General features: G+C 41.7%; 1 protein-coding gene and 1 long non-coding RNA gene across 6 annotated transcripts; both read right to left on the bottom strand.

Annotated features, from left to right (window-relative positions):
* Positions 1 to 2,980: 2,980 nt before the first annotated feature.
* Positions 2,981 to 25,227, bottom strand: PANX2 (pannexin 2). 5 transcript variants are annotated; one of them, XM_061467526.1, is made up of 5 exons: positions 25,002 to 25,141; positions 24,287 to 24,604; positions 6,750 to 8,201; positions 5,675 to 5,748; positions 4,696 to 4,833 (listed from the first exon to the last, which is right to left on the bottom strand). In XM_061467526.1, the coding sequence occupies exons 2-4, from the start codon at positions 24,510 to 24,512 to the stop codon at positions 5,717 to 5,719; spliced, it is 1,710 nt and encodes a 569-aa protein (XP_061323510.1). In that variant the 5' UTR covers positions 24,513 to 24,604; positions 25,002 to 25,141; the 3' UTR covers positions 4,696 to 4,833; positions 5,675 to 5,716. The 5 variants fall into 5 exon arrangements, with proteins under 5 accessions (XP_061323507.1, XP_061323506.1, XP_061323509.1 ...); XM_061467523.1 differs by lacking the exon at positions 5,675 to 5,748 and having other exon boundaries at positions 2,981 to 4,833; positions 25,090 to 25,227; XM_061467522.1 differs by lacking the exon at positions 5,675 to 5,748 and having other exon boundaries at positions 2,981 to 4,833.
* LOC133276585 (uncharacterized) lies at positions 14,033 to 16,816 on the bottom strand. The gene is made up of 2 exons (XR_009745923.1): positions 14,549 to 16,816; positions 14,033 to 14,119 (listed from the first exon to the last, which is right to left on the bottom strand). It is a non-coding gene; the product is annotated as an uncharacterized LOC133276585 (long non-coding RNA).
* Positions 25,228 to 27,446: the final 2,219 nt, after the last annotated feature.

Raw genomic sequence — 27,446 nt, 5'->3', positions numbered from 1 at the left:
AGCATAAATCCAGTTTCGGAGCCTGGGCTCATGCTCTCAGACTTAGTTTTTCATTAGTGCTCCCTCTGATGCCAGCCTGAAAGGGCAGTGACAAGTTTTCTTAAAGCCAGAGATGAAATACTCTCAGTACAGCACTTCTCTCTTACAGACATAGACCCTGCGAGCACCATCCCTGCTGTACTCTTAACTGGCAGATAACCTGATTGCTGGTAACCAGGAACAAGTGAGAGGAGCCCCAGCTCTGCTTTTCTTGCCTCAGTGTCCAACACTGGCTTTGTATCCCAGTTCTGGAGATACAAAGGATGTGCAAAACAGCTGTCAGCTACGCTAACTGCATCCCCAGCACAAATTCTGTCCTCTCGTTTTTGTGCCAAGGAGTCACAGGAAGCACTACACAGAAAAGGGCTCCAATATCAGGGGTTGACTCGCTGTCGATATCAAAATATAACCTACCCAGCACACCTAACTCTGCAGGGAACAGAGCATCCTCAGCAGCATTCTGAGCACCAGAAAACCTCAGTGGAGCCAGAAATATGCATAACATGTTGCCGGGTTGGGCCTACTGCATAATAATGGGAAATTAAAAGAAATGACTAAATATGGCTTGTTTACAAAACAAAGTAGAGATGAACATTTCTATGCAACAGATACACATTTACATGTAATATAGATAGAATTTGTAGGTATACAGTTGGTATATATAAATTTGTATGTGTGTATGTGTACATTTACTCAGTACAGCTAAAAGTTAGCAACATCAGTACTAAAAAGCATTGCCCTTAAAAAACCCTCACAGAAGCACTTCTCTAGCTGGCTGTGAGATAGAAATGGCTGATTTCCTGCTGGGTTTGGACTGCCTAAATTTAGCTCAAAAGATGCTTCTGACAGGCTTGTCTCTCCTGTTTGGTTGTCAAATGTACTCTGAATAAGAGTACCCTGAAGAAAGAGGGTTCTGTGTTCTCTCAACATGCGGTCCTTTTCCCAGTGAAGCAAATGGGAAAGCAGCTTTGGAGACTGTGAATCATCTAATCTGTCAAACTAAAACCATTAGGCAGAGACAAGGCAGATGGAGATGCTAGTGCAATTCAGGCTAAAGAGACATTTAAAAATGAGGCTGTGTCTCATTCTGTCTCATCTTTGATCGTTCAGTTTAGGTAAATTCCTCTCAGTGGGTAGGCCACTAACATTTTGCTTTCAGTTCAGCAAGGTGGTGTTTGCTATGTGCCTGCATCTGTTACCTACACCAGCCAAGACTAAGCTGCCCTCACTCACTGCTTGCATGGTGGGTGAAATACCGTGTCTGGGCCACCATCCTGCCCTTAGCAAGTAGTTAACCTGTTAACACACAGAACTGGGTGCCTGACACCTGCAGCCTTCGCCTTGTGAAAGGGTGGTGCAATGGTCCTGTAGCACAACAGGTAAAGGTGAGTTAAAGTGTGTGTTCTCTGAGTTTAACTTGCCCAGGGATGAGGAAAGCTACATGAGGAAAGCTTTCCTTTCTTTACATTGGTCCAGTCAAGTCTACTGATTTTGACAAGGGCACCAACAGATCCTAAATCAGTTAACCAGCAGTATCACACTACAGTGCATCCACACAGACTTGAGTCCTACTCTTGAATGAACAGGGATAATGTGTACCATAGTGGGCAGCCCTTCCTAGGAAACAGCACTCTCATTAGTTCTGTACATATTCCTGCCCGAGAACCCAGCCCTGCATTTTCTGCATAATGAAAACCCCTCTAGTTAATGAATGAATGAATGCTGCTGTTTTCAATGTATTACACAAAGTTTGGACCCTTAATTTTTAGACATCGTGTGCTATGCCTGGCATTGGTGTATATGTATATTGGTATATCATTTTAGCTCAGAACTGTGTGGTTGACATACTGCTCAATGTGTGATACCAAGTGGACAGCAAACAGGCCACCCCAAGGATTTCCCTTTGCATTTGTAACATTGTCAGTTGAGCTGCTGCACTCAGGAAGAACTTCACCCTGCTGCCTTCTGGCAATTGAAAATACAGGGGCATAAGGTAGTTACATCTCTTTAAATCCGGCCTCAGGGTCCTATTCTTTCACCCTGCTTTTATTAACAGGTTTCTGATTTTCTTAAGGTGGTTTTCCATACTTTTTCTTATTATTTATTGTTTTTTTTAACAAGCACTGAACTATTAATTTTCCCAAAAAATTAATTCTAACTACAGCATACATCTAAATGAATAGGATGCAGTGGGGCATTTAGCTCACCTCTGAAGTGGTTATGTGTCACTGCTGTCGGGTGACTCTCGATGGATGGCAGTTTCCCATCAGGTGAGGCAGAGACCTCGCCTGCAGTCCCATCACTGGTGATCCTCCACTCCCAGGCTGCTCACTGCAGAAGGCTTCCTCCTGTGCCTGGGGCAGAATGAGGCCCTGGCTACACAGACGCAGAGCTGTTATTTAAAGCCACCACAGTTTGTCAGTCACGCAGGCAGTGGTGACAGACACCCTGCAGCTTGTGCTCAGGGGGGTTAGCAGAGGGGTGACCAACCTATGGTCCTGAAGCCACAGGCAGAGCATGAACTGTTCAGATCTTTGCTCATTGCATCCTGCCTCATACAGACAGCTCTGCTGCAGGCTGTGGGGGGACACTGATGTCCCCAGAGCAGGAAGGAGACAAACCAGCAGGAGCTGTTCAGCCATCATCGCCCAGCTGCTGTGGATCAAGCTCCATGTCCTCCATCAGCTCCATGCCATCCTGCACCAAGACCTCAGCAACCTGTTACAAACCAGGTCCTTCAGCTGTCCCTGGTGCCCCACCCCAGCTACAGTACATGTCCTCTGGCTTGCTGCCTTTGTGGTATTTGGCTGTTCAGGCCAAAAAGAGTGGGAATAAGTGAAGTAATGCAGGGGGGAATGGAGGCTTTACCTATCCCACCTACTGCTTATAGTAAAATCCCACTTGCACATAACTGAGCTAGGAAGTAGTACACATTAAACTATTCAGAATAACAGGTATTTATTTTCAGTGCTATTTTCATTAAATATTGGTATAATATATCCATGTCTGAGGTAATAAATTAAAAATAAATTCAAGGTTTCAGTCCCTTATTTGTGCTGCATATTTTTTTCTACCATTATACATAATTTTGAAGCAAACACACATAGTCCATAATTCTGAATGCAGCTAGGAATATTATTTTAACACAGTCACTTTTTGTTTCACTATAATTTTGCTGAGAACGATTATTGCATGATGCACTTTTAATAGATGTTTTAGTTATCCTAGAGTTTTCTATTAAATCACACATACCGTAGTTATAGGAAGATGGGCATGAAGATGTGCTTTGAGCCAAGGACCGCAAATATTGAATCAGAGTAATAGCACATACTGCAGGGTTATTGTCTGCCTGCACTAGAGCCCAGATCCAGCAAAGACATTTCAGTGTGTGCTTCGCTTTAGATGGATGAGTTGTTTCACTTCCATCCATGGCCTTAAGTGTTTGCTGAATCAAGGATTAGCCAAGTCTGCAGATCTGAATTCATACACTTCTTTAAATGTGTGTTATTTGAAAACAGTCTTGCTGGTTTCATATTTTGTAAGATATTTTGTAATGACCTTTCCTTACAAAATACAGCCTTTTGTCATGTTTTTTTTCGTATCAGTGAAGCACCCATGAAAGTTTCTAACCTGGTTCATAGACTATGAAAAAATAAGCAGCTACAATAATTTGCTTCTAAGTATTTTGTTAAAATGAACACCTGGTTTGAAAAGTTACTAAAGTAATTCTTCCTATGGTAAAATATATTTAAAAAAATAAACTCTTCATTTCATCATCTTCCATCAAACATATAAGCTAGGTAAAGGGCAGGGCACACCTCAGGTATTTTCATTTATACATGCAAGAGATCGAGTGTATCAATCTGTTTGCACTTAAATGCTGGTGGTAGTAAGGCCCTTTCAGCTAGGTCTCCATCAAGCCCAACAGCAGTGAGCTAAAGAAAGAAACAAAAATTTTGCTTGCATATAACATTTCATAATCCTGAATCGAAAGGAAAATCCTCTCTGCTTAGAAAAAAACTTGTATTTAATTGCTGCCATTAAAACAGTATAACCTCACCTCCAAGTTCTAACTTTAGTCAATGATTCTGAAAACAAAGAATTTAAACACTCACTAAAATTACTGTAGTATTCCATCAGACTCTTAATGTTCATAAATTGTGCTAAACTCCATTTAAATCAGGAAGCTATAGTTTAGAGCTAACAGTTATCTTGGTGTTAAAGGTCTATTTCCACCAGATTTTCTTTATCCTATTTTGCAAATGACTGACAGTGCTCATGATGTGAACCTGAAAAACCTTCTGGTGTTATTACCAAAAGCTACAGTCTGTGTGAAAACTCTCCATGCTCATGCAGTGAATTGCATCCTTGGGGGACCATGGTCCGCACTGCAGTTGTCTTGGCCCTGGTACTGAGGGCAGAGCTGTGCAGCCCGTGGTCCTCAGTACTCCACGGAGCTCACAATTGCCATTGGTTCATCAAATGTTGCCAACCTTATCTGCTTTGGGGTAGGGATGGAGAGAATTTCCCCGGTGTCAGTTGGTGAGTGAATACCATTGTCTATTATGTTTGAAACTTCCTCCTCATGATCCTCGTACAGCGTGTTGATGTGCAGCAAAGGGTGGGCTGGGTTGCAGTTCAGTGCAGGGGTTGGCTCTGCCTTGACTTGGTTCAAAGTCATAGTCGATGCAGCAGCGGTGGTGGCTATATGATTGTGGACAAAAGCCCCAGCAGCAGGCACAGTTCTGCATGTTTCAGATGAGTATAGGATCTCTTTTGCAGGATGAGGGGTGTCTAAAAGAAAACAAAACAGGCAGTTAAAAGACAGGTCATCTCTTTCACCCTTCCGGTCCGTAAGAGAGGAGTGTTCTGAACCAGTAAAGTCTTTGGCAGTTTTGCCACTGATTTCAGTGGGAGCAGGAGTGGACCCACAAATTAATGTTTCTGGGACCCTTTGAGAAATCCGACAAGACTGAGTCAAACCAATGGGGTTGGAAGCTCCGGGAAATAGGACAAACAACAAATGGGTTTTGTAAATCTCGCTCTTTTTTACGCATGCTCATGCTTCCTTATGTGAATGGTATTTTCATAAAATGAACAAAAAACAACTGAAAAGTATCTTTTATTCTCCTCTACAGTCTGGCAGGTGTTTCAGATTATAAATGTTATGATTTAATGTTTTGATAAATTTTATCACTGTTGAAATCCACAAGATAGAATACAAAACCACTGATCTTTTCAATGGGAAAAACTAGTGGTTACACACTGTAAGCCACTTGTCTTTAGAAAGAACTTTGTAATTTGGCATTAACTGATGTCTCTTTCCAGAAATTATGAGTCTGCCTTACCTGATGGACTGCAATGTGGGTCTAACTCAAAAGCAAAGCTGAAAACTTTTAATGGGAATGGGGAGTAACAGAGCCCCAAAACTACAGTAATTATATTTTGCCCTTAAAATATTCAAGCACTAATTTAGATGAAAGTAATTGAGTCCAGAAAACCCCAGTAGTTTTGAGGAGTTGTAATCAGAGCAGGTGACTGGATAAGGAATGCTGTAGAATAGCTCACATGCACATTGGGGAGTTGGAGGGCTCTAAGGAGCATAGGGATTTGGAAGTGACAGAAACTTTTATACCTCAAATCACTTCTTTGCTGGGCAGTGGGGTGACGGTAGCTGTCAGTCTGTCGGAGCCCAGAGGGAGGTCTTAGCTTGTAATGAGATGAGAGCCATTGCTTTAAGTACATACAAGTCCTTCTGCAACTTGAACTGCATAATGCTTTTTCTTATGTCAGTAGCTTGCAAAAATAAGATGATATCTATCTGTCTATCTATCTATCTATCTATCTATCTATCTATCTATCTATCTATCTATATCTATCTATCAGTTTATCTACTGGTCTATCACTTTTCTTAACGCTCACATGGCTTTCCTCATCACTCAAGTGTCTAACAATTACTGGTATATTTGAAACACTCCTTTATGGTAAGAAAGGGGCAGGATTTTCAAGACATACCAAGGAAACTGAGGCATACAAATAGCATCTCCTGTGAGACCTTATGGGAAGGGAATGGTAGAATTCCTGAATCCCTGACCAGCATCCACACTTCAGACCATTCATCCTCTGGTCCACATGAGACAAAGGGCAATTTAAAACATCTCTTGTGTGAAGAACAGTAACAATGAGCTGAGTTGTGATTTCCCAGGTGACAAACGTATGCCAACCCCTAGGAATTGGTAGTTAAAGAGATTTTTTTTTTTACAGGCAGCTTTAACTGCCATCAGCACAGTTCCTCACACACTCCTAAGTGACTATTACTGGTCAGAGTACTGGTCATCTACCATGGCAGTTTCCACACAACTTGAAAATAAGGCATGTTTGAAACATGCCAGGTGCCGGTGGAGCAGGAAGGGCATCATGGAGGCCAAACTCTCCTCCTTTCCTTGGCAAGGCATGACCACATTGTGAGAATCTGCTTACATTTGAAAAATTACCTGCTGTTTACAGCTCTACCCCTAATAATCCTTATCCTCCATATAGGTGTTAAAGAGAGAAAACCTCTAGTTCTAAGGCATGCGAGCCCTAATACTATTAGCTATCCAAAAATCTAGCAAGATAGGTCAAACAGTTCAGATAAGCTTTGAGTTCCTGAAGATCACTATGCAAACTATGGTCTATGGAGGTGGTACGGGCATTACAGCATACTGTACCTTTGAGAGAGGAGGTAACGTGTACTACGACATTTTCTTCCTGGTTTAAAAATCCACTCTCTTGGCTTTTGGATGTAGGCATTGAGGGGATGGCTTGAATCTCTGGCTTGGGTTTTTTGCTACTGAGTATATATGGATGAACATCCAAGGAAAAGTGCCGTGTGTGTTTTTTTTCACTGCTTGTGCTTGGCATGGCATTAGGCTCAGTTTTATGAGTGGATGATTGCTGTGAGGTTTTTGCAGCAGACTCTAACAAAGGAGCTATAAGGCTGTCTGTTGCTGTTTTTCTCCGCACAGGCTTCGGTTTTTCAGGTTTATGGTTTTCAATTTTCATAATGGCTAATTGTTCCTTGAATGGCTGAGGAAGAGGATTGGTAGTTGGGATCCATTTCATCTTCTTCCTTGGCCTCTTAATGATGAGCTGCTCGTTAGCATCAATGTCTGCTGGATCAATGCTTGGGTCTATTGTTTGGATCCCTGAATCACGCATGGTTGGGGTGGCATCATGATTGGACTGGGCCAAGGCTGCAAGCAGCTGGCGTACCACATTGTCATACATCAGATCACTTTCATTTGTAATAAAATCCAGACGGTTCAATGATTTTATGTGGTCCCGATTTTCATTGCAAAACATGGCCAAAATATTGATATCACAAAACTGGGACTTCTGCCACTGTTTCTTGGTCTTTATTCCAACTTTGTTCAGTTTATCAAATATGAAGTTAGACTTGCGAAATATGAAGAGGTGAATTAAGTTGATAAGGATTATCAAGTTCATGAAGCAGAGGAGAACGATATCTACACCAGCAATAATTCGCTGGAGCTGGACAGATGGCAGTTTGCAGTTCACTCTGATGTGCAATTTGGAGCTGCTTGTTTTATCTGGAGGCTCTCCTAGTGCACATGTAAATTCATTTTGCTTCTGTGTAGCATAGTAGGTGGATAAATATGTAATTGGTATGATACTTAAGAAGATGATGAACAAATGTCTCGCAAGATAAAGCTTAGCCAGGAAGTTGCTTCGTCCTCTTCTTTCCAGGTATTTCTCAAACAAGTTCTGTTCAGGGCTTTTTTCCTTCTCTGCGTTCTCAATGATTTCCCTCTTCTCTCTCTCGGTGATCCCTGGGCCTTTGGACTGAATCTGTTTCTCTATTTTTGGTGCCCGCCCTTCAGCTGCACGGTGGTAGCAGTTATCAATCTCCTGAAGCAAAAAATTAAGCTCTGAAGTCAGTCGGGTAGAGGCCAGAAATTCCCAGCCCAGAGCTGGAATGTACATTATCCCAGCAAAAGCCAGCAGTGCATAAGGTAGGAACTTATGCTCAAACAAGGAGGGCCAGTGGCTGGCATCAACTCCTGGCAAGGCATCTTTTAATTCTGTCCAACAATATCCTCTGGCATACAAGGCTTGATCGCGGGTGAAGTTGTGTGGTGTATAACAGTATATTGGCTCCTCTGTATAACAGAGAGAAAAGTCACTGCTGTGCATTTAACCTACAAAAGGAGCTCTGGAAAAATAAACATTTTGAATTACATCAATTTTATTTTACTGCATCTTTACATGACTGATAAGTCCTCCACACCTATTAGTTAGCTCAGCCTGCACATGTCTTCACAAACCCCCAGGCAAAACTATTTACCTGGCAATTTTAGGATGAACCTGAGCTATAAATGTCAGCAAGAAATACATATTCTGGTTTAATTACGTCTCTGAGAACAATATCCTAAGCAACCGTGACCCGAACTATGTGAAGCTGAAGAACCGATATCCACTACAGAGTAGCTGAGGATATTATGTGCAAATGCTGAAAGGCTCATTCAGGTGAAATTTAAGGTTCATCCCAGCTAAATATTCTTCTAAATAGAAAAAAAGTTAGATGTAGCTGAAGGCAATGTTTTTAATCCTCACTAACAAAGTCTACTCATTGCATATGGTAGAAAAAAATGAAACTTTAAGACATGCAAGCATTTAGTCAACTGTATCCTTTCCAGCTACCACTCTTGAATTCAAGTGTGACTGATCAGGACAGAATCTGGAATGTTAACTGTATTTATCACTATGAAAATTTGTTTCTCCATTTGAAACTGTAACATTGTTTTTTTTACACAGTGTGCAATTAAATGGTGGAACTTGCTATCATACAGTATTATGGAAGAAACAAATACTGTGGATCAAGAAAGCAACCAGACAAATAGAATAGAAATTACAGCAAGGATTATTAAATACGCAGATAGTGATGCAATATTTCTCTCAGCCTAGAGCTGCTGGAGGGTGGAAGGGTTTATCAAAGGAAGTAACACCATATGCATGTCTATTTTAACACTCCTTTCTAATAATTTGCTTTTTGACATCTTCAGAAGCAGGATAGTGGTCTAAACGGGCTTTTGTCTTGACCCAGTAGACAAATTATGTTCTAATACAATTACATTTTTCTAGCAATATAAGAAATTAAGATAGAAAAACTTGTGAAAGCTAGAACAGTATTAATTGCCCAAAGAACAACGACCATTATCAAATCACCCTCTTCAAAGAGAAAGACAGTATTTTCAAGTTTTGGCATGTAGAACAAAGGGATTATATTTTACAGTGTTCTGGTATACCTTAAAAAAACTTCCTAAAATGAGACCCATAGGAAGAAGGCATGTTCTCTTGAATTGAAAACTGGTCGAGAATGCTAACTTTGCTCCAGTTCTACAGTTCGGACCAAGATCAAGAACAGCTCAAAATACAACAAGAACACAATTGTGGTACTATTTTCTTAATAACACAAACCATGAAGTAATAAAATATTATGTTGTTTGATAACAATAAATAAAGTATTAAAAGTTAACAGGCATGCAAAACCACCCAGTCCTTTTGGCTTAACAGAGGACTCCTTACTTGATCAACTACTTCTCTAATGCAAGGAAATCAAAAACATTTACTAATTCTTTGGTTAAATGTTGAAGTGTAAATCTCTTCTGTGACCTGCAGAGATCTACATGCTGAGGACCGCACTTTTTTCTTTTTATTGAAAGTGATTCAGTGAGGATTCTTTTCTAAAAATACAACCAATTTAAGCAGAGTTGATAGAACAGATGATACTACCCAAGACAGCATGTGCAGTGAGTCAGCCCTGCAATTTCTTTAAAATCACTTTTCATGACTATTTTAGAATGATCTAACTCCAATCTCAGAAGAGAGTTTAAGGAAGGCAAATAGTGGCAAGTTTCTCAGAAGCAGAAATAATTTGAATCAGGTGCCCCTAAATTCAGTAGAACCTGCCAATATGAAACCTAGTTTCCTGTGACATACATGGGCTCCTTTCCCCTAGTTCACACCATCATGAATACCTGGAAGACAGCAACAAGTATTCATACAATTAATCCATAAGGATTATTTTTGGATTCAGGTATCAGTTGCTACTACTGAATGAAGTGTGAATAGTTCTCTTCAGTTCTTTTCACTGCTACCTGAAAGCTAAGGCGACTCCTGCCAAAATTGCACATATATAACAGCAATCAAATATATATATAAATTAAAAAAGGAAGCAAACCAAAATGCCTTAAGATTTACATCCATGTTAGACAGATCACTTGGAGACTCTTATCCATTGCCACTGCTTCAGTGAAAAAAGACTGAAGAGCTTTGCAGCTTGAGTTTGGACTGAACAGCTTCATTAGAGGCTAGTTCAAAAACGAGGCTGCCCAGCCAAGTAGAGAAAGCAGCTGAAATTTTGCAGGAATTTATTTGCTTTTCCTCTCTTAAACATTTTTATCTGTTCCCATTGTTTGGTAAATTGTGAGAGAACTCTAATTTATTAGAATAGATGAACATCGTGTCCCGTTCTTATTCAATGTTACGTTCTTGGTGCTAGTCTAGTATTTTCTTTGCATATTTATTAAACTGACATGATTTTCACGATATGCGATGTAAACCCCAAGACCTTTCAGATGAAACTCAATCCTTGGTGAAGTCAGTGGGACTTCTGATAACTGATTGAAGTGTGGGCATGGAGTTACAATGCAGTTTTATGCAAAAGGTATTTTCTAATATGTTTGAGCCATACTCACGTTCAGTGTATGCCATTAATGTTCGTAAAGTTATTCCTACAGGGGATTTAGCTTAAGCTTCTCAGCATACGACTTGACTCACCAAGCATAGCATCAGCTTTAGGAAGCTCATGCATCTAGGAAATGGTCCAGACCATGGAGAAGACAGGAAATGTTCTTTTTGCATAATTTTTAATAGACTAAAAGTACCCCATGCTAATGCTGTGCAGAAATAATTACTACATTGGAAAAAAACCTTGATGTTAATATATTATAAAGTTATATTTTACTTATATATATTATGCTATGAAATATATTATACTTTATCTTATACTGACTTGAATATAAAGATGCATACTAAGAAGCTTAGCTTCCCCTTTTTCAATACTGTTAGATGATCACAGGAGCACTGCATTAGATGTTTTCAACAGCTGTACATAAATACATTTTATCCTGCTCACCTATGCATATAAGTAGCTTCTAGAAATCCACAAAACTATTCTCATAGGTAAGGTATGAGAGAGATCTCATTGAATTTTTTGGACATGCAAAGAAGATGAAGTAATCAACACAGAATTACTTAGTTGAATTACAATATAATTGATTGTGTTATGCCACTTGAAAACTTAAAATCCCTTGGCAGCTAAGTTTTTTCACATGCTCCATTCTGTACCATCTCATCCCATCAGTTTAAGCACTACTTAAATGGAGAAAAATTACTTGCAGGAGGTACTGTGGTATAAAAGGCATACTTTAGGGGAATTAAAGAGAGTGCGTGGTTGTGAGATGATAGCCAAGGTAAAGAGAAAGAGAAAGGAAGGGACTGTGCTGAAAAAACTTCAGAAAGAATCCAAATAGTATGGAATGAAGGAATGAAGGCAAAGCATGGAAGCTAGAAGCTGCAGAGTCTGCTGCCTTTTAGCAAAGGCTCCAAGAAATGCTTGTGGGCTTTCTCCAGGCACAGGCTCCCACTCCTACTGTTCCCAATCCAAGGTCAGCACCTTCTTTCAGTGGTTCCACAATCTCTATATACTTCAGTATCTATTCACCTTGCTCTCTTCAAGAGGCCCTGAACTGAAAACGATTTCTCAGGCTGCAAGTACTAGGCATGAAAATACATTAAGTAAAAAAATCTCTTGCTTAACTTCAACCATGAGATACAACACTGATAAGTTCTGAAATTCCTCAAGCAAGGGGCTGCAGAGCTGAGGCTTGGGGTTGGAACCCCTGTGAACTTTCCCACTGCAAAAGTGAATCTCGGATCTGGAAATGGAGTTACCAATGGAAAAACATGGTAACTGCTGCTCTAGGCCATTCCCTGAAGTTATCCCCAGTACAGACTCATGGAAACACTCGAAGGAACCTCAGAAGTTACTGGTTCACACATCCTGCTCAAAGCAGGGCCAAGACTATGTTCAGACCAGCTTATTAGGGCTTTGTCAGTCTGAAAACCTCCAAATATGGGGATTATACAAGCTGTGCAACATGCTCCAATGCTTGATTGTCCTCAGGGTGAACTTTTCTTTAGGTTGTGTCTAGCAAGAATGGCTAATTCATACAAGTGTGATTTTTTTACACTATTGAGAAACAGCCATCTCCAAAACCAAATGCAATGGCCAGCTGCACGATGAACACATTAGGTAAAGTATGGCTAGAAGGCTATCATCGAAACCCAAGTGGCTAGAGCTCAGGCCTCAGTATTTCATCTCAGTCGAAGGAAGAGGTATCATCAGCACAGTTCACCAAGGAGGTGTGTGTGTTTTGCCTATCTATATATAAAAAAAATCTTTGAAAAAGAAAAAGGGAGCTGGTGTTCAGTACACAGAAATGAGACTGTTAAGAATACATGGTGAAGCTGTAGATATGTATCACTCCATTATCTTTGCAAAGTATAGTTTTAACAAGTCTTCCTGGGAAAGTGAGTGAATTGCATCCAACAGAAACATTCACTTGCCCCTTCAAAAATAAAGGTAAAAATGCCAATCTCTTACTATTCAACACTGCAAAAATCAGACCTGCTTCTAAAAGGACTTAAGTGATGTCATGCATTGGGCAGTTTCTTTAAAGGCAATGGGATTACTCACGCTGCATAAAATTTGGCATGCACATCTCTCTTTGAAGAACTGATGCTGTAGGGGGAGCACTTGCAAGCTCGTAAAATTTTATTATGAGCAAAATTATTTAAATAAATATGAACAACACTTTTATAATGCTGTTGGTAGACATTAACAAGTAAGAAAGGAAAATATTAGCAATAAACAGTATATATCCCTATATAAAAGGGCAAATGACTTTTCACACCTACCGTATTCCCAGTGAAATAAAGTATATTCACCCAAAGCAAAATATAAACCACGATAACAAACTATGTCTCCTGTGACACCCAGCTTTTAGAATTTACTCTGGAAAAAGAAATCACACCTTATTAATCTTCCAACTGAATTGCATGATTTAAGCATTCTAGTGCAGTAATTTAGTAATGCAGAAGGAACAGAACAATTTTATAACAGCTGACAGAAAAAAAAAAGAAAAAAAGGAATCCATTTCTCAGAAAATGTAATTAAGAAATGAAAAAAGAAAAGAATTGTTGTGGTTGCTACACCAGACAAAGGTAAGTATGCCTCTTGTTAAAAAAAATCTGCAAGGATCTAGAAGTAAGCATTCAGCCTGACCACCATGACCCTGCATTGGGTACAGGCAGGAGAAGTGGTGCTTAGATGCTGCTGAGCAGGCTGGATCTCCCAGCTCCTGGGCAAGTGCCTAAACCCTGATGCTGGAGACCTGAATTAAGTGTCAGGTAAGTACACCACTGATAAGTACACTCACTGAGTTAAACATATTACAGACTCACCATGGGCCTAGTGCCTCCTACCAATTGGCCTACAGCCCTCTTGAAGAGGGCTGCTAAATCATCCTCATGCTGGTGCCCAACCTGCCTCGGAAGAAAAGCTGGAATTCCAGCCAAGTTCTCTGAAGCACTCCCTGTACAGTCTCTCCACTTGACTCTAAGAAGAAATTCAGTGTTTAGGCAGAATCTCTGAATCTCCCTGCCCATCAGATGCCAGAACACAAGTTTCTATCAGCTAAGATAAATGACAAACACCCTGAATTCAGCAATAAATGCCAGTACTTGACAAGGGCAGTCCTTATAATACTGCTCTCCTTACATTGTGTCACATACGTGTAAGCAATCAGACATGCCTCATTCATCATGGCTACTAAAAGGATTTCACAAGAAAGCAAGTATCAAACTGTTTATTTTGAGAATCAGAAATAATTTATTTAGTCGTATTTCAGCAGTTTTTAAAGGAAAAGAATAAATGTCCTGGATCCTCTTCTCTCTGGAAAAAAAAAAAAGAACAAAAACCATCCATGTTACTGAAGTTGAAAATGTAGTCTAAGGAATTATAATATTACCTGAACAGTATAAAGGTTTTCCATCTCAGACACAGTCTACAAGGAATACGTAACTCTCTGCTTTGAGTGTGATTTTAACAAATGCTGGCTAATACCCAAACTAATTCACAGCTAAAGGAAAACCTCCCTTAATTTAACTGGTTTACTTCAACTACTTCATTTAAAGGGTATTTAAAGGTTAGAAATTAGTACGGCATGAGGATGGACTCCTGAAATTACTTTTGTGTATCAACTGTGTCATACAATCCTATTTAACTCACCAAGTTTATTCATATGAATAAGAAAACATTCATCAAACTAAGACTTAGCAAGCTAACTATTACTTTAGCCAAACAAAAAGACAATACTTTTACCTTCTTTCTTAGGGAATATTCTTTCCAAATCTGAATATCGGTTCCACGCCCATGAAGTCTTTCTAAGGTACAAATTTCTCCATGATCAACAAGGTAAGGTACAGCCTTTTTTGCCCACTCTCTGAAACCACTTGTCCTGTTTAAGAAAAATATCTTGAAAAGAAAGTCCCTGAAGAAATGAGTCAGGAAACCACTGTTGCTAGCAAGTTTTACTGGCCTGTCCTCTACAAGGATTAGTCACAATGGGTGAGATGTAGATAAGCAGTTTTAAAAACTGACAGGTAATGGGTTACTCACAGGGGTAACTGCAGTGTAAGGGCAGCAGCAGGTGTCCCTGTATTTACAATTTGGGACATTTTCCTTGCAGGTCTACTGCCTGAACTATGTATTTTGGATATGCAGAATCAGTAAATTAATAACACACTTTCTTAGTGCATATATATTTACAGAACCATATTCCCTGTACGTAATAAACATTTGCTCTTCTAAAACTGGCTGGTACGTTGAAGTTCACTTACCAGCAATCTGAGGCTTAAAGACTTGTAACACCTGCCCAGGTTATTCAGGAGAGAAAGATACCTATTCCTACATGGCTGATATGTTGAAGCCTGTTGGAAAAGTTATTCCAGAAATGGCAGCTGTTATGCAGAAGGCGCAGAAATACCTAAATGAAACCCCTTAGGGTGCTTCTCCTATAGAGGAATGGTTCCTCACTAATGAGTTACCATCCACCATGTGATGATGGCTGTGCAGTATGGCGGTAATGTCACTGGAAAAAAAAGCTTATTTTATAGTGACTGTACTGCTGAACATCATTAGAAGCATTTCTTCCTGTGCTCAAGAGAGCTCTGTGAGAACACAGAAAACACCTGAAAACATATGACAATGCTTGTATTTGTACATAGAGGTGTGTTCCTGTATTGTAATGTTGCTTTCTATTACGTTAAGATTTGAGGGAAGGTTAGAGCTGAATGTGAAAGAATGTATTCATCAAAATACAATTAATGAAATTCATCCCCACAGACAGTTCTACAAAAGAGATCTGAGTAATATTTACTTCTAAATTTAGCACTTACATGAGGAGGTGAGTGGAATTTTAGTGATGTACAGATTTTCTGCATAGGAGGTATAATGTGTGAAAGTAAGAGTTTTAATGTTTTCCAAAGATCAAAACAATACTTTGGGCAATTCAAAAATTCCCCTCTAGAGATGGAACCCCAAAGCAACTGCACAAGAACCCAGACACGATGATAACGTAGATTACATAACACCTAAAGTAAACTGCAAGAACATGTAGATGCCAAAGTGAAATGAATTGTGAAAATCTAATGAAGGTGATGATACATAGACAAGGGTGGCTTCTTAAGTCAAGAGTCAGGCACAAAATACAAACACAGAAGCAATAGGAAACAGCAGGTTTGTCCTTACTGCATCATTGTTACTTAATGACTAGAAATGAAAAAGATGGCTCATATTTTGGCATAAACACAGCATCCAGAAAAAAAGAAGAAAAACACCAATAGTTAGCTCATTAGGTAACGATGTTATGTTAACAACATAGTATTGAGGAAGCAGAGATGGCCAGTCCACTGCCTTCCTGAACAGGTCATGGATCTCATAAAAGACAAGATACATCAACCTCAAAATGATGAAATACTTACTTCAGCATATAACTAAAATTCTCCAGAAATAGTCACTGAGCTCTAAGCTTCAAAAACCAATATGCATCCCAGGACCTGGCTGCGTCACTGCTCTGGTAACTTTGAATCTGCACAACAGGCATGGTGCCAGTAAAGGAAAGCAAACAAACACCCAAACCTTCCTATCACAATGAACTGCTGTGTTTCCCCATTCAAATGCAAGAGTATAGTACACGCCTGGGACAAAATCCCCAATGACATCAATATCCGCACTGACTTCAATGTTGGTTTTTTTTTAGAATAAATCTTCTATTGTGAAACAAAGGGAACCTCTACAAGAACCATGCCAGTCTACTGCAGAATTAATAAGTCTTTTGTAATTAGATGTGTATACCTACTGGAGGTGCCCACTGCAGACATTTTTAATACTGGCAGAACCCAAGGAACTCTGTGGTGATGCAGATTCTTCTTGAAGAGTTTTACAGCTCTAAGAAACAATACAAGCTGAGATTTCTTCTAGATCATGGATGCATAATTTCTGTCTAGTTTAGGGACAAAAAAAAATGCCTCCAATACTTCAGGGTAGCTTTGAAAAACAGTCTCAACCCTACTTATATTTATTCACAAGGCTTCTTCTTGACAAAAATATTTTTGACCATCTGTTCAAATTGTTGAAGTTATCTGAAAGCATGTGGTAAGCTAAATCTCATCCACATTTTGGACCTTTTCACATACATGACACCTGAAGATGAAGGGGTTAACAGTGCCTACAGGGTTACCAATGTTCCACATGAAAAAAAAATGATGCATATGTGTCAGTGAAGCTTGAGAAATGGATTTCATGCAGAAAAGCATCTGTAGCAGCTAGGGCCTGCAGTGGAATTGATTACATATGTGAAATGCATAAACTGATTACAAATGCTCATGCATTTCTTCAAGAATACCTTTTTATTTAACATTCAGATGTGTAAATGCAGATCTTTAAATGATCAAAACTCAGAGTTTTGTGAGTTATGTGAGCACCAGCTCGCACATGTTGTGCACACCTCGTGTTTGTGTGTGAACTGCCCTTCTCCTTTTGGGAAAATCCTCATTGGCAGTGCAAACAGCCAGCAGCTGAACTGAAGCCAGCCTTTGGTTGCCTGTACTATTTCATTCCTTTTAAAAAAATGTGATTTGAAAGCACTTAAATACAAGTGGTACTGAGACACTCCTTACATTCTTTTTTTGCTGCTGTTTATGCACTGGTGTCGTAATGCACATAAAACAACCTGTCCCTGTACTCTTAACACTAACAATAATCATTTGGAAAAATATAATCTTCACTTTCTTACTGTATGTGGCTTTAAATACAGTTGAAGAGAAAAACTGGAAAATTAGATCAAAGGCCATCTATCAGATAAGTCACCTAAGTAAACATATGTAAATATCCTGCTCACAACTTGAAACAAAGACACAAATTCTGAAAGTTGACCAGCAATACAAAATAAAACTCCATCTCGTAATACAGAAATCTTCAACATACACTATTTCAAACATACTGTTTGCTGAAATGCATAAAAAGACACTGAACTCAAGCATATATTGTATTACACAGTAAAGTAAGCAAGACTTATGCAAATGATTACAAATCAGAAAATAAAAGACAAAAACTTGAACTGACCCTTCAGTCACTTAACTTACTGTCTCCTTCCATTACTTTCTCATGAGAATTTTCTAGCAGAAGGGTGGTAGAGGCTGAGCTATGTAACTGCTAGGAGACATAGAAATACAGTATTTATGAGCAATTTGGGGGGATTTTGTAGGCACTGTTTTATAAACTTAGCAAGAAAATTGATGCCAAAGCTTAGCTTTTGACTAAAATATAAAAATCAACTGGATTATTGTTTTGCTTTATTTCAACAAAGTATTGGTATTTAACAGCTTCTGAGAGAAAAGCAAACAGGATTGCAATATGGAAACAATAATTCGCTGTGAATAGAAAGCGTGAGGCACTAAACAAGACGGATAAGACTTAGCAATCCCTGTAATTGACCACATCAGTCCTAAAGTTTTTGAAAGTTTGGAAATCAAATTATTTCAATAAGTTGAAGATAACACAAAACAGAAACATCAATGTATCTTCCTCTGGGGACCACCACTCTCTGGTCCCTTACACAAAGAACCTCCCACAGATATTGCTTCTGAACACAATACAACACTGAACTGGAATATTTAAATCATTTACTTAATAAAAACATTAAATAACACAAACAAACTAAGCAGCACTTCATAAAAACCAAGTATCTCTTCATCTACTCTATTGTAGAACAGTGTCTTAGAAATTCAGCACATGCCATGAGATGCTTCGCTACAAAAGGTTGCCACTCACTGCCAGCAGCATCACTGCCAGTTGCAGAGGACAGAATACAGCACTTGCTGACCCAGCGGCATCCTACTTGTGGATGTGGTTTCTGTGTACTAGTTCCATTGTTAAAACAAGGAGAGCAGAGGTAAAAATTAAAACCACACGGAACATCAAACAGACCCACTTCAAACTGGTAATGAATATTGTAGTCTAATGCTCCCCATTCTGTACATTTTAATAAAGAAGTGGAAATGGAAAGGTGGTATATTAAAGGACTAATCCCTTTTTATCCAGATCCATACCACACCAGACTGACTATGCCTTGACAGAAGATACTGAAACATCCTAACTAAAAACAACTGCTGAACACCAGCATGAACTATAGCTGGACTAGAACTATGTATCTTGGAGGCTTACCTACTAACATTTAAATAAAGTTTGGTGGTTTACCATTTTTTTCACTAAATATTAGTCTAAGGTTAGTCTGCTTCAACAAGGAAACACTTCAAATACTTTCTTTAAAAATAAATAACTAAAAAAACCACAACTAAACCTTTATCATAGAAAAGGGAAGAATTCATCAGGCTGCAATGCAGCTAAAACGGAAGTATAGAAGTCACAATCTATACCTCCAGGCTTACAATTTGCTTCTCCACCAGCCAGTACCTTGTTTAGTCATACATTCCTGCACTGGGACAGTGCTGTACTACCAAATCTGAACTCTACATTCATACTGGTTGCATTTTACTTCCAGTTTGCACAGGAATAACAAAGTGTTCAAGCTGCTAGGGAAAAGACAGGCTTATGGATCTTCAGGTATGGGAAATAAATCTATAATGAGTCAAATACAAGCATGGACCTTTGCAAAGCACTGCATATACATGTGCATGAGTGCTCTAGAAATGTCAAGGAATATACTGGGTGTGATGCGGGTTGTCACTATTCTGACAGAAATTCAAATATACTGGTATTCATATTTAAATAAATAATTAAAAAAATTTGCTATATTTAAAGTAGCAATTTCCAAACAAAATCAAAGCAAACTTAAGTAAGTTCCCTTGGGACTCCCAACTGCACACATTCTTATTCCTAACGAATACACTGCCACAAGAGAGGTTTCCTTTAGCCTGTGTTGCTTTCTGTAGGCATCTTCACAAGTGCTGAGAGCCCTATGACTCCAGAAAACCAATTATGCTTAAACACAGATCCACTCACTGGGTCAGAGACACATGTCTCCAAAACTTTCCTTATTATCCTTAAGGTCAACATACACTGGCCCCTAACTGCAGGATGTCTGGGTTTTATATGAAGTCTGTCCATGAGGAGTTTTAGAAGGGGAAACAATATTAATTTTTCTTTTGTGGGTGCTCATGTAGGCTTTCTTTGGTGGCATGGCTGACTATTGCTCCTAAATGACTTTATGATGATCTTATGCCCAGTATCAATATAGCACATGGGTTTATTTTAATTAACTTTCTAGGGGTGTTCTTTCTGGCATCACTGGTTTGCTTGAAAAACATCAGAGAATTGGGAGACTCGGTAATCATAATCTAAAAGGTTAGCTGAGTGACTTTCTTTTCTCTTATGAGAGAAAGTTTAGGAAGAGCAAAGGAAGGCTGTATTTCTCTGCAGAAGGGCCAGGGCAAGAACTGCATCATACTTTGGCCGTAAGAGTGAAGTCCTGTTCCCACTGAAATCAATAATAAAACTCTCACTGACTCCTTTGCAGCCTGAATTTAACTCTCGGGAACACATACTAGCCATGTGTGTGCCCTATGCCTTCCCTCTGCAGAGAGCTGAATTTCACTCAAAATGCACTGCCATCTATTAGTGAAGTTTGGGAACAAAATTTTATCTTCCAGTAAATTTTGGTTATGTTAAAAATTAATTTATACGGCAAAAGCAAGCCAAGGATGACAGCCCATTTTTCTGCATCAAGTCAGACTGGAAGGACACTAAGTACCCAGGGCTGTGTAACAAGGAGTGTGGCCAGCAGGCTGAGAGGCCCTCTCCTCTCCCTAGTCTCACAAAAAGTACTGCATCAGCTGAAGTACTGCATCAGCTCTGGGGGTCCCAGTACAACTTTCTGCTCGAGTGAGTCCAGAGGAGGCCACAAAGATGATCAGAGGGTGGGAGCACCTCTCCTGTGAAGACAGGCTGACAGGTGGAGCTGCTCAGCTCTGCAAGACCTTACAGCAGACTTTCAGTCTTTAAAGGGGGGTTTTAAGAAAGACAGAGACTTTTCATCAGGGCCTATAGGGATAAGACAAGGGGCGACGTTTTTTAAACTGAAAGAGGATAGATTTAGATTAGATATTAGGAAGACGTTCTTCCCTATGAGGATGCTGAGGCACTGGCACAGGTTGCCCAGAGCAGCTGTGGATGCCACATCCCCGGAAGCGTTCAAACCAAGTGGGATGGGGCTTGGAGCAACCTGGCTCTAGCACGACGTGTCCCTGCCCATGGCAGGGGGCTGGAACTAGATGAGCTTTAAGGTCCCTTCCAACCCAAACCAGTCTACAATTCTATGATACACGTAATAGAAGAAAAGCATAATACCTAATTCAAAGCCTTCTGTAAGACATTAAGTGATTTATCCAGAAAATTGGCATAGTACCTGCTAAACAATTACGTCTTGCCTTGTATGCTACAAAACAGTAATTTGTCATTTAATTTTTTGAAACTAAAGCAAAGATCAGTCCAGTAGGAGGACAAACAAATCACATGAATAGCAAAAGCAACCCAAACAACAACTTTGCCCTTGGCACTAAACCAACATAATTAACTAAGTAACTTTATCTTCACTTGCAAACAAACCACAGTATGGAATATATTATGCTACACACATAATATTTAAGGTTTATTTATAAGATGTTAATTAACAATTAACACAGTTTGTGTTGTGTTGTGGGGTTGAACTCTGCCTCTATACATGCTTCAAACCTATGGCTCCAGAAGGCTTAGTGCTACGCTTTAAGCTACACTTGATCCCACACACTTAAACTCAAAGGTAGATCAGAGAGATAAGAGGCTCTCATCTCCTCCATGCACACATCATGCAGATTCTTCCAATTCTCAGCAAAAGGTTTGGAGAAACCACTTCTTTTTTGATAACTACACTTTTATGTCTGGAGTACACACACTACTGTTCCATGATCTTCACCAACAATGATTAAATAAAATGGTACAGACCCTAGAAAAGGGGGTGGTTCTCAGTTTAGTGACATGATAACAGCTTTTTGCACTGCATATCATTAACAGAATGAGGAATAATGGAAAGTTTCAGATAAGCACACAAAGGCCCAAAGCAAAGTTTGGAAAGCTGCTATGATATTCACTACCAAAGGGGCCGCGGGATCCTTACTCAATTTTGTCACAAAAGTTAGTACTTTCATACCTATTATTTAAATTGCACACAGGGACAGTATCCAAAGCAAGCAAATGATGTTATTTCTTGTTTTTCAAGTGGCAGTGCATGGATGAAATATAACACAAACAGCAGAATCAGTAGTAAGCATGTGTCCACCCGGACTACTGCTATTACGAGGGTCAATATCTATGGACAAGCTTGACTTTGCAAAGAAGTCTGAGCAAGTATTGTTTTGCTAACAGAGTAACATCTGATTCAGGATACATTAAATTAATGGAAGTTTTGCTCTTGAACACTGTGAAAACATAACTGAATCCACTAACCCTGAATTCTTCGACTCCACACCCAAAAAAAGAATCTATTTATTTTCATCAAACTCTTAACAGTGTTTCTATTACATTGTCCTGTATTATTTTTTTCACATATTATTTTTCTAACTGCATCTGAACAAACTAACCATCTGAACAAACACATAACATCATATGAAAGGAAAGTGTTATCCCGTATTTTTCCAAAGACATATGGTGTTTTCTGTATTGTCTTGTAAGCTTTGCCCTGGCAGGACACAATAGGTTACTGTTCTATACATTACTGGATTCAATCTACATCCATGGTCCCTAGGTAGACACAAATGATTTTGCTGTCATCCTAGAGAAGAGTGTTCCACAGCACAGAATAAATTCAACTGCAGAAATATAGGCAGATGCAAGCAAATTCAGTAGACCCCCCTCTATTCCATGTGCATGTGTGGACCTTGTATAAATCTGAATCTCTTAGACTTGAGGCATCCTCTGCAATCTACAGTTCCAGAGGACTTGTTCATATGGAGCAAGTTACGGCTACCTGCACAAGCAGTGAGTCATCAAAGGGCTTCTGCTAGGAAACATGCACTATTTAAGGAACACACAGGAAGGGGCATTACATTTTCTGCACCCAAGGTCATCTTTAGGCCTACTGAGGTTCAAACCTGTACATCTCACGCAGTCTGGAAGCACATATGTAATTACGTGCTCTTGTGATCTTCTGTAGGATTGCTTTTGCATTAAGTTTACTTCTCTACAAATCAAACTGAGGAAGGCATCCCAAACCTTTTGTATTCTACAGAGGAATTCCTCAGTGGTGACCTCGAATCCTGCCTTTCAGTCACTATGAAGATACAGCTTTCAGATATTCAGCAAGCTTAGCATGCCCTGAAAATACGGTCTCTCTGAGATAGCTCCAGATGACCACTCAAAAATGGATGGCCATTAACTGTGGCTGAAGATCTTGAGCTATATAACTGTATAAAAACTATGTAACAGAATATAGCATGTATAAAAACAATATAACAGTTTAAAAACCGAGGTAGACTGAAAAAGCTTTAACTATAATTAAGGAAAATCTCAAGACTCCATTTGTAAGCAGTTATTCTTCTAAGTGATTTAACTTTATCTCATAATGAAAACAAATATTAAAGACATTAAGTGTTGGAAGTCAATCCCAAAGCAGTGTGCAAAGCAAGAACCTGATTCTGGTATGTTTATACTGATTGAATACAGCCAGTTTTCACTAACCTTACAAGCTACAGAGCGCCAGTGTGTACGAAAGTGCAAATAATTTAATGTCGATCTTCAGTATGGAGCTTCAGGGGCCCTTAAAAGCAGTCATGCTGGCAGCTGCACTCATCAAGCTTAAATTTCACAACGTAAAACAGTGTTTACATACGTGCTAATGGCCTGAAAGGTGTCATAACAGTACACTGGGTCAGTAATTTTCAAGGCTCATCAAAACTTGACCTTCCTACAAGGACTCCATACCAATGGTGACAGGCAATCAAACCTGGCTGTATGCAAGATAGTATGTGCTTAACAAGAACAGACATCAGTGATTTCCACTACCACAACATGGCAAAGCACAGTGTGCATATGTCTCCACACATTGTACCACTCTCCACGAAAGCATTGCCTTTCTCTCCCTAGAAGGCCAGTTTAACAGTCATGATGTAGGCATGAATTAACGTCAGGGCAAGGGCTTGAAGTCAGCCGGGATCCAGCTCAGGACTGCTCCCGGATCCAACTCACGCAGTGGAACACCGCACCGCGTGTCCCCCTGCCAGCAGCAGGCACCTCTCCGCGCGCTGCTGCCTGCAGGCCCCGAGCGGGACAGCGGGGTTCCCTCCCCACCGGCGGGGAGAGCCGCTCACCCGCCCCTCAAGGTGAGGGGCGCCGGCCGCCGCCTCAGCACGGGTGACCGTTAGGGAGTGGCTGCCGCCGCGACGCTGCTGCCCCTGCCTGCCAGGGCGAGGGGTGGCAGTCGCGCTCCGAGCTCCAGTGCTCGCGCTCTGCGGCTGTGAGGCACGGCCCTGCCCGCCCCGCCTGCGGCCGCTGTCCCACCGCCCTTACCGGCGAAGTTCTTGGTGAAGACGAGCGTGACGAGGAGGATGGGGATGAGGACGGTGCCGATGGTGACCACGCGGTCGAAGGGCAGCTCCAGCTTCAGCTGGATGAGCAAAGCTGCCAGCGCGCCCGCCTTGTCATCCTGCTGCCCCGGCAGGATGAGCTCCTTCAGCTTCTCGCCCGCCAGCAGCGCGGTGGCCATGTCGGGGTGGTTATCGATGATGTGTTGCATAAGCGGCAGCGGCGGGCGGCCTCACGCCGCCGGGCCTCCCCGGGGACGGGCGTCGCGCTGCGGAGGGCTGGTTGCGGGCGGCGCCCGCCGGCCTGCGAAGAGAACACCGACAGCGGTGACAGCGGTAACGGCGGGGGCGCGGCTGGACCCTTTGCCGCAGCGGCACCGTGCCCGGAACGGCAGCCCCTCGGGCCACCCCCGAAAACCCTTCACCCAGGGAGAAGGGTGCAAACGGGCCGGCACAACGATGCAGCCGGGCAACCGCAATGCCAGCAGCCGTGCAGGGCAAGGCAGCCTCCCTCTCCCCAGAGCCGCGCTGAGAAATGTCACGAGAGGCGGGCAACAAGAGCTGCACGGTGACAGCTCTGCCATTAAACGCTGCCTCCGTTCTGCAGTTCATGCAGTACAAAGGCGGCGGAGCAGCCATGCAACAAGGCAGACTGGAGCTGCCTCTCCTGAAGTGCTGCAGACAAGGAAGAGGGCATTTACCTGTCAACTTCGGCTCGCGCGGTTCCCAGGGGACGGTGAGCAAACCCGATGGCTTGTAAATAACAGCGGAAGCCGCGAATAAACTTACACTGGACCTCTCTGCCGGAAAAAGGGTCCCTGCACCTCCGCGAGTAACAAAATCGCTCCGAATTCGGAGCGGGAGGCGAGTGATGTGTTGATGCTTGGTATTGCCGCGGGCGGGTGGCGCTTGCATGGAAATGCCCGCCCGCACCGAGCGGCAGTAACGTGCAGAGCAATTCAAGAAGGGGCTTGCAGCAACCGTGGGGAGGAGGAGGAGCACCGGAATGAATTGCGGGAACGGAGAGGTCCTGTGGGGTGTTAAAGCGAGCGGCTGTAGCCCGCTGAGGCGGGAGTAGCCGCAGCAGGCGGCAGCGGTACGGGCGCACACACACGAGCCGACACGGTGCAGCCGCGGCCTCGGGCGGCGGCGGCCGCTTCCCCGCAAGAGGCAGCGCGCATGCGCCAGCGCGGCTCGGCAGCGCGCCGCGCCGGTTGGTCCGCGTTTGAGGGCCGCCGAGGCAGGCGAGGGAGAAGTGGTCCGCGGGTACGGAGGACCCCGGCAGGAGCAGGCCCCGCCTCCCCTCTCTCCCCTCTCGCCCCTATCCCTCCTCTCCCGCAGCACGCACGGGGAGCTCCAGCCCGGGTACGGCGGCGCGTGCCGCAGCGCAGTGGGTTGTGAGGGGACCGTAGACCCTCACCCCGGCGTGTTGTGCCCTGAAGGTCTGGAACCTGCGGGCCCCTCAGGATGTAGGTGCTGCCATGAGAAACCCTTGCAGATGCTTGCTAATTAAAGCTCATGTGGGGTTAGCCACACCTGATAAAAAAGCCAAAGGAGTTTTATGCCAGAAGTGCAGAGGACAGCTTTCAGCTTGCCTCAGCATAATGGGGTTCAGGCCTGTATCTTCACAGAGGTCACCAGACCTTGCTGTCCACCTCTGGAGCAGGCTGGGAATGGAGCACTCTTTAGGTAAAAGCTGGACCACACAGCACCAAAGGAGGACAGTGCTGCATCATAGTTAGCAGTCATGGTATTCAAACAAAAGCTCCGGGTCACAGTTCCTCCTTCTCAAGTTGTTTATGGATTTTATATTTAGCAGTACTTAGATGAAAACCAGAGATACGCTTAAACAATGTTGCTGACATTTCTCTCAAAGATTTGCAGTTGTCATCTGCAGCGCTGCATGAGTAAGGCAGAGATTTTCATTTTTGCCTTGAAGTTTCTCCAGTCACTATGAACAATGCGGTGGTGCTACTTGTTAATCAGGTTTAAATGTTGGGTGCAAGCTTTAAATAATACCGCTTGGCAGGGGTCCTTCCATCCAGTCAGGGGTGTAATGAGCAAGGCAAGAGCGATGTCCTGATGGTGACAGCTGTTATGGAGGATCCCTGGCAGCAGACACAAGCTGTCAGTGCCACTTGCTCCTCAAGAGCATTGAGAATGAGAAGGCAGGAGAGATGAAACCTGAAGCTGTCACCATCACTCATTTCATTTTCCTTTGCTCCTCACCCTCTGTAGGGTCTTAGGGTCTGTGGCTCTGTATTTTATCAGCCACTAGTACACAATCTTTCCATTCCAACAACAGACAACTGAAACTCCGTGTGCACCAGTTACTGCTGTTACCCAAGGGGTGATGCTGAGCAAGGTGGACTACAGTAATGGTCCACTGCTAGAAGACTAGCAGTACAACTGATCATCTGCACAGCTTTTGCCCAGACTTACATCATAACCATTTTGCCACGCTTTTCTCTGTCGTTGGCAATCTTGTCCTGCACATTGAGAATGTTGCTGAAAGACCAATTTACTAATCCTTACTTTGTCTTCTCCTTTCTGAATACTGTCTTTTGCCCATCCAGTTACTTAGTTCAAAACAAGCTGCTTGCTTTTTGTTTTTGCAGGCTTCCCGTGGTATTTCTCCTACCTTCCCCTGCCTAAGCCTTTGCCATGTCTGGATGCTTCCTCATGTTTTCCCATGAGAAGATAATGCCAGCCTTTAGTGACCATTTCCGAGGAAGCTTGGTGTACACATCTACAAACTTAAAGAATATAGGAGCAACTATCCTGGGTCCTTCTAGTCCCTTATATCTTCAAGTGTGGCTATAACTGGACAATTAAAGAAGTATGAAAATGAGGCAGCCTCTGTTGATGCCTTTTCCCTAACGCTGTCCCAGCTTCCAACTATGTTTGGGAAATTTCCTCAGCTTGTGACTGTGTAATAACCCCCAAAACGTTTCTTCTCACAGTATTTTTTCTGCTCTCCTGTTGGGATTGTGCAAATTTCTGGCCTCCACAGCCTGTTTTGTTAAGGAATTCCACAGGCTTGCAATCTGTTGTATAAAAACCACCATACACTGTTTGTTTCAAACATAATTTAATTTTATGTGCTTTAGTTATGAGTAGGTATTTGAATCAATCCCTGTCCATCT

This window comes from Pezoporus flaviventris, unplaced genomic scaffold (genome assembly GCF_033815535.1).
Source record: "Pezoporus flaviventris isolate CSIRO_AGI_PZ_B2104156 unplaced genomic scaffold, CSIRO_AGI_Pfla_v1 ptg000045l, whole genome shotgun sequence".
Classification (NCBI taxonomy): Eukaryota; Metazoa; Chordata; class Aves; order Psittaciformes; family Psittacidae; genus Pezoporus; species Pezoporus flaviventris.
The sequence above is the reverse complement of the archived record's forward strand: the minus strand, read 5'-3'. Positions and strand labels throughout refer to the sequence as shown.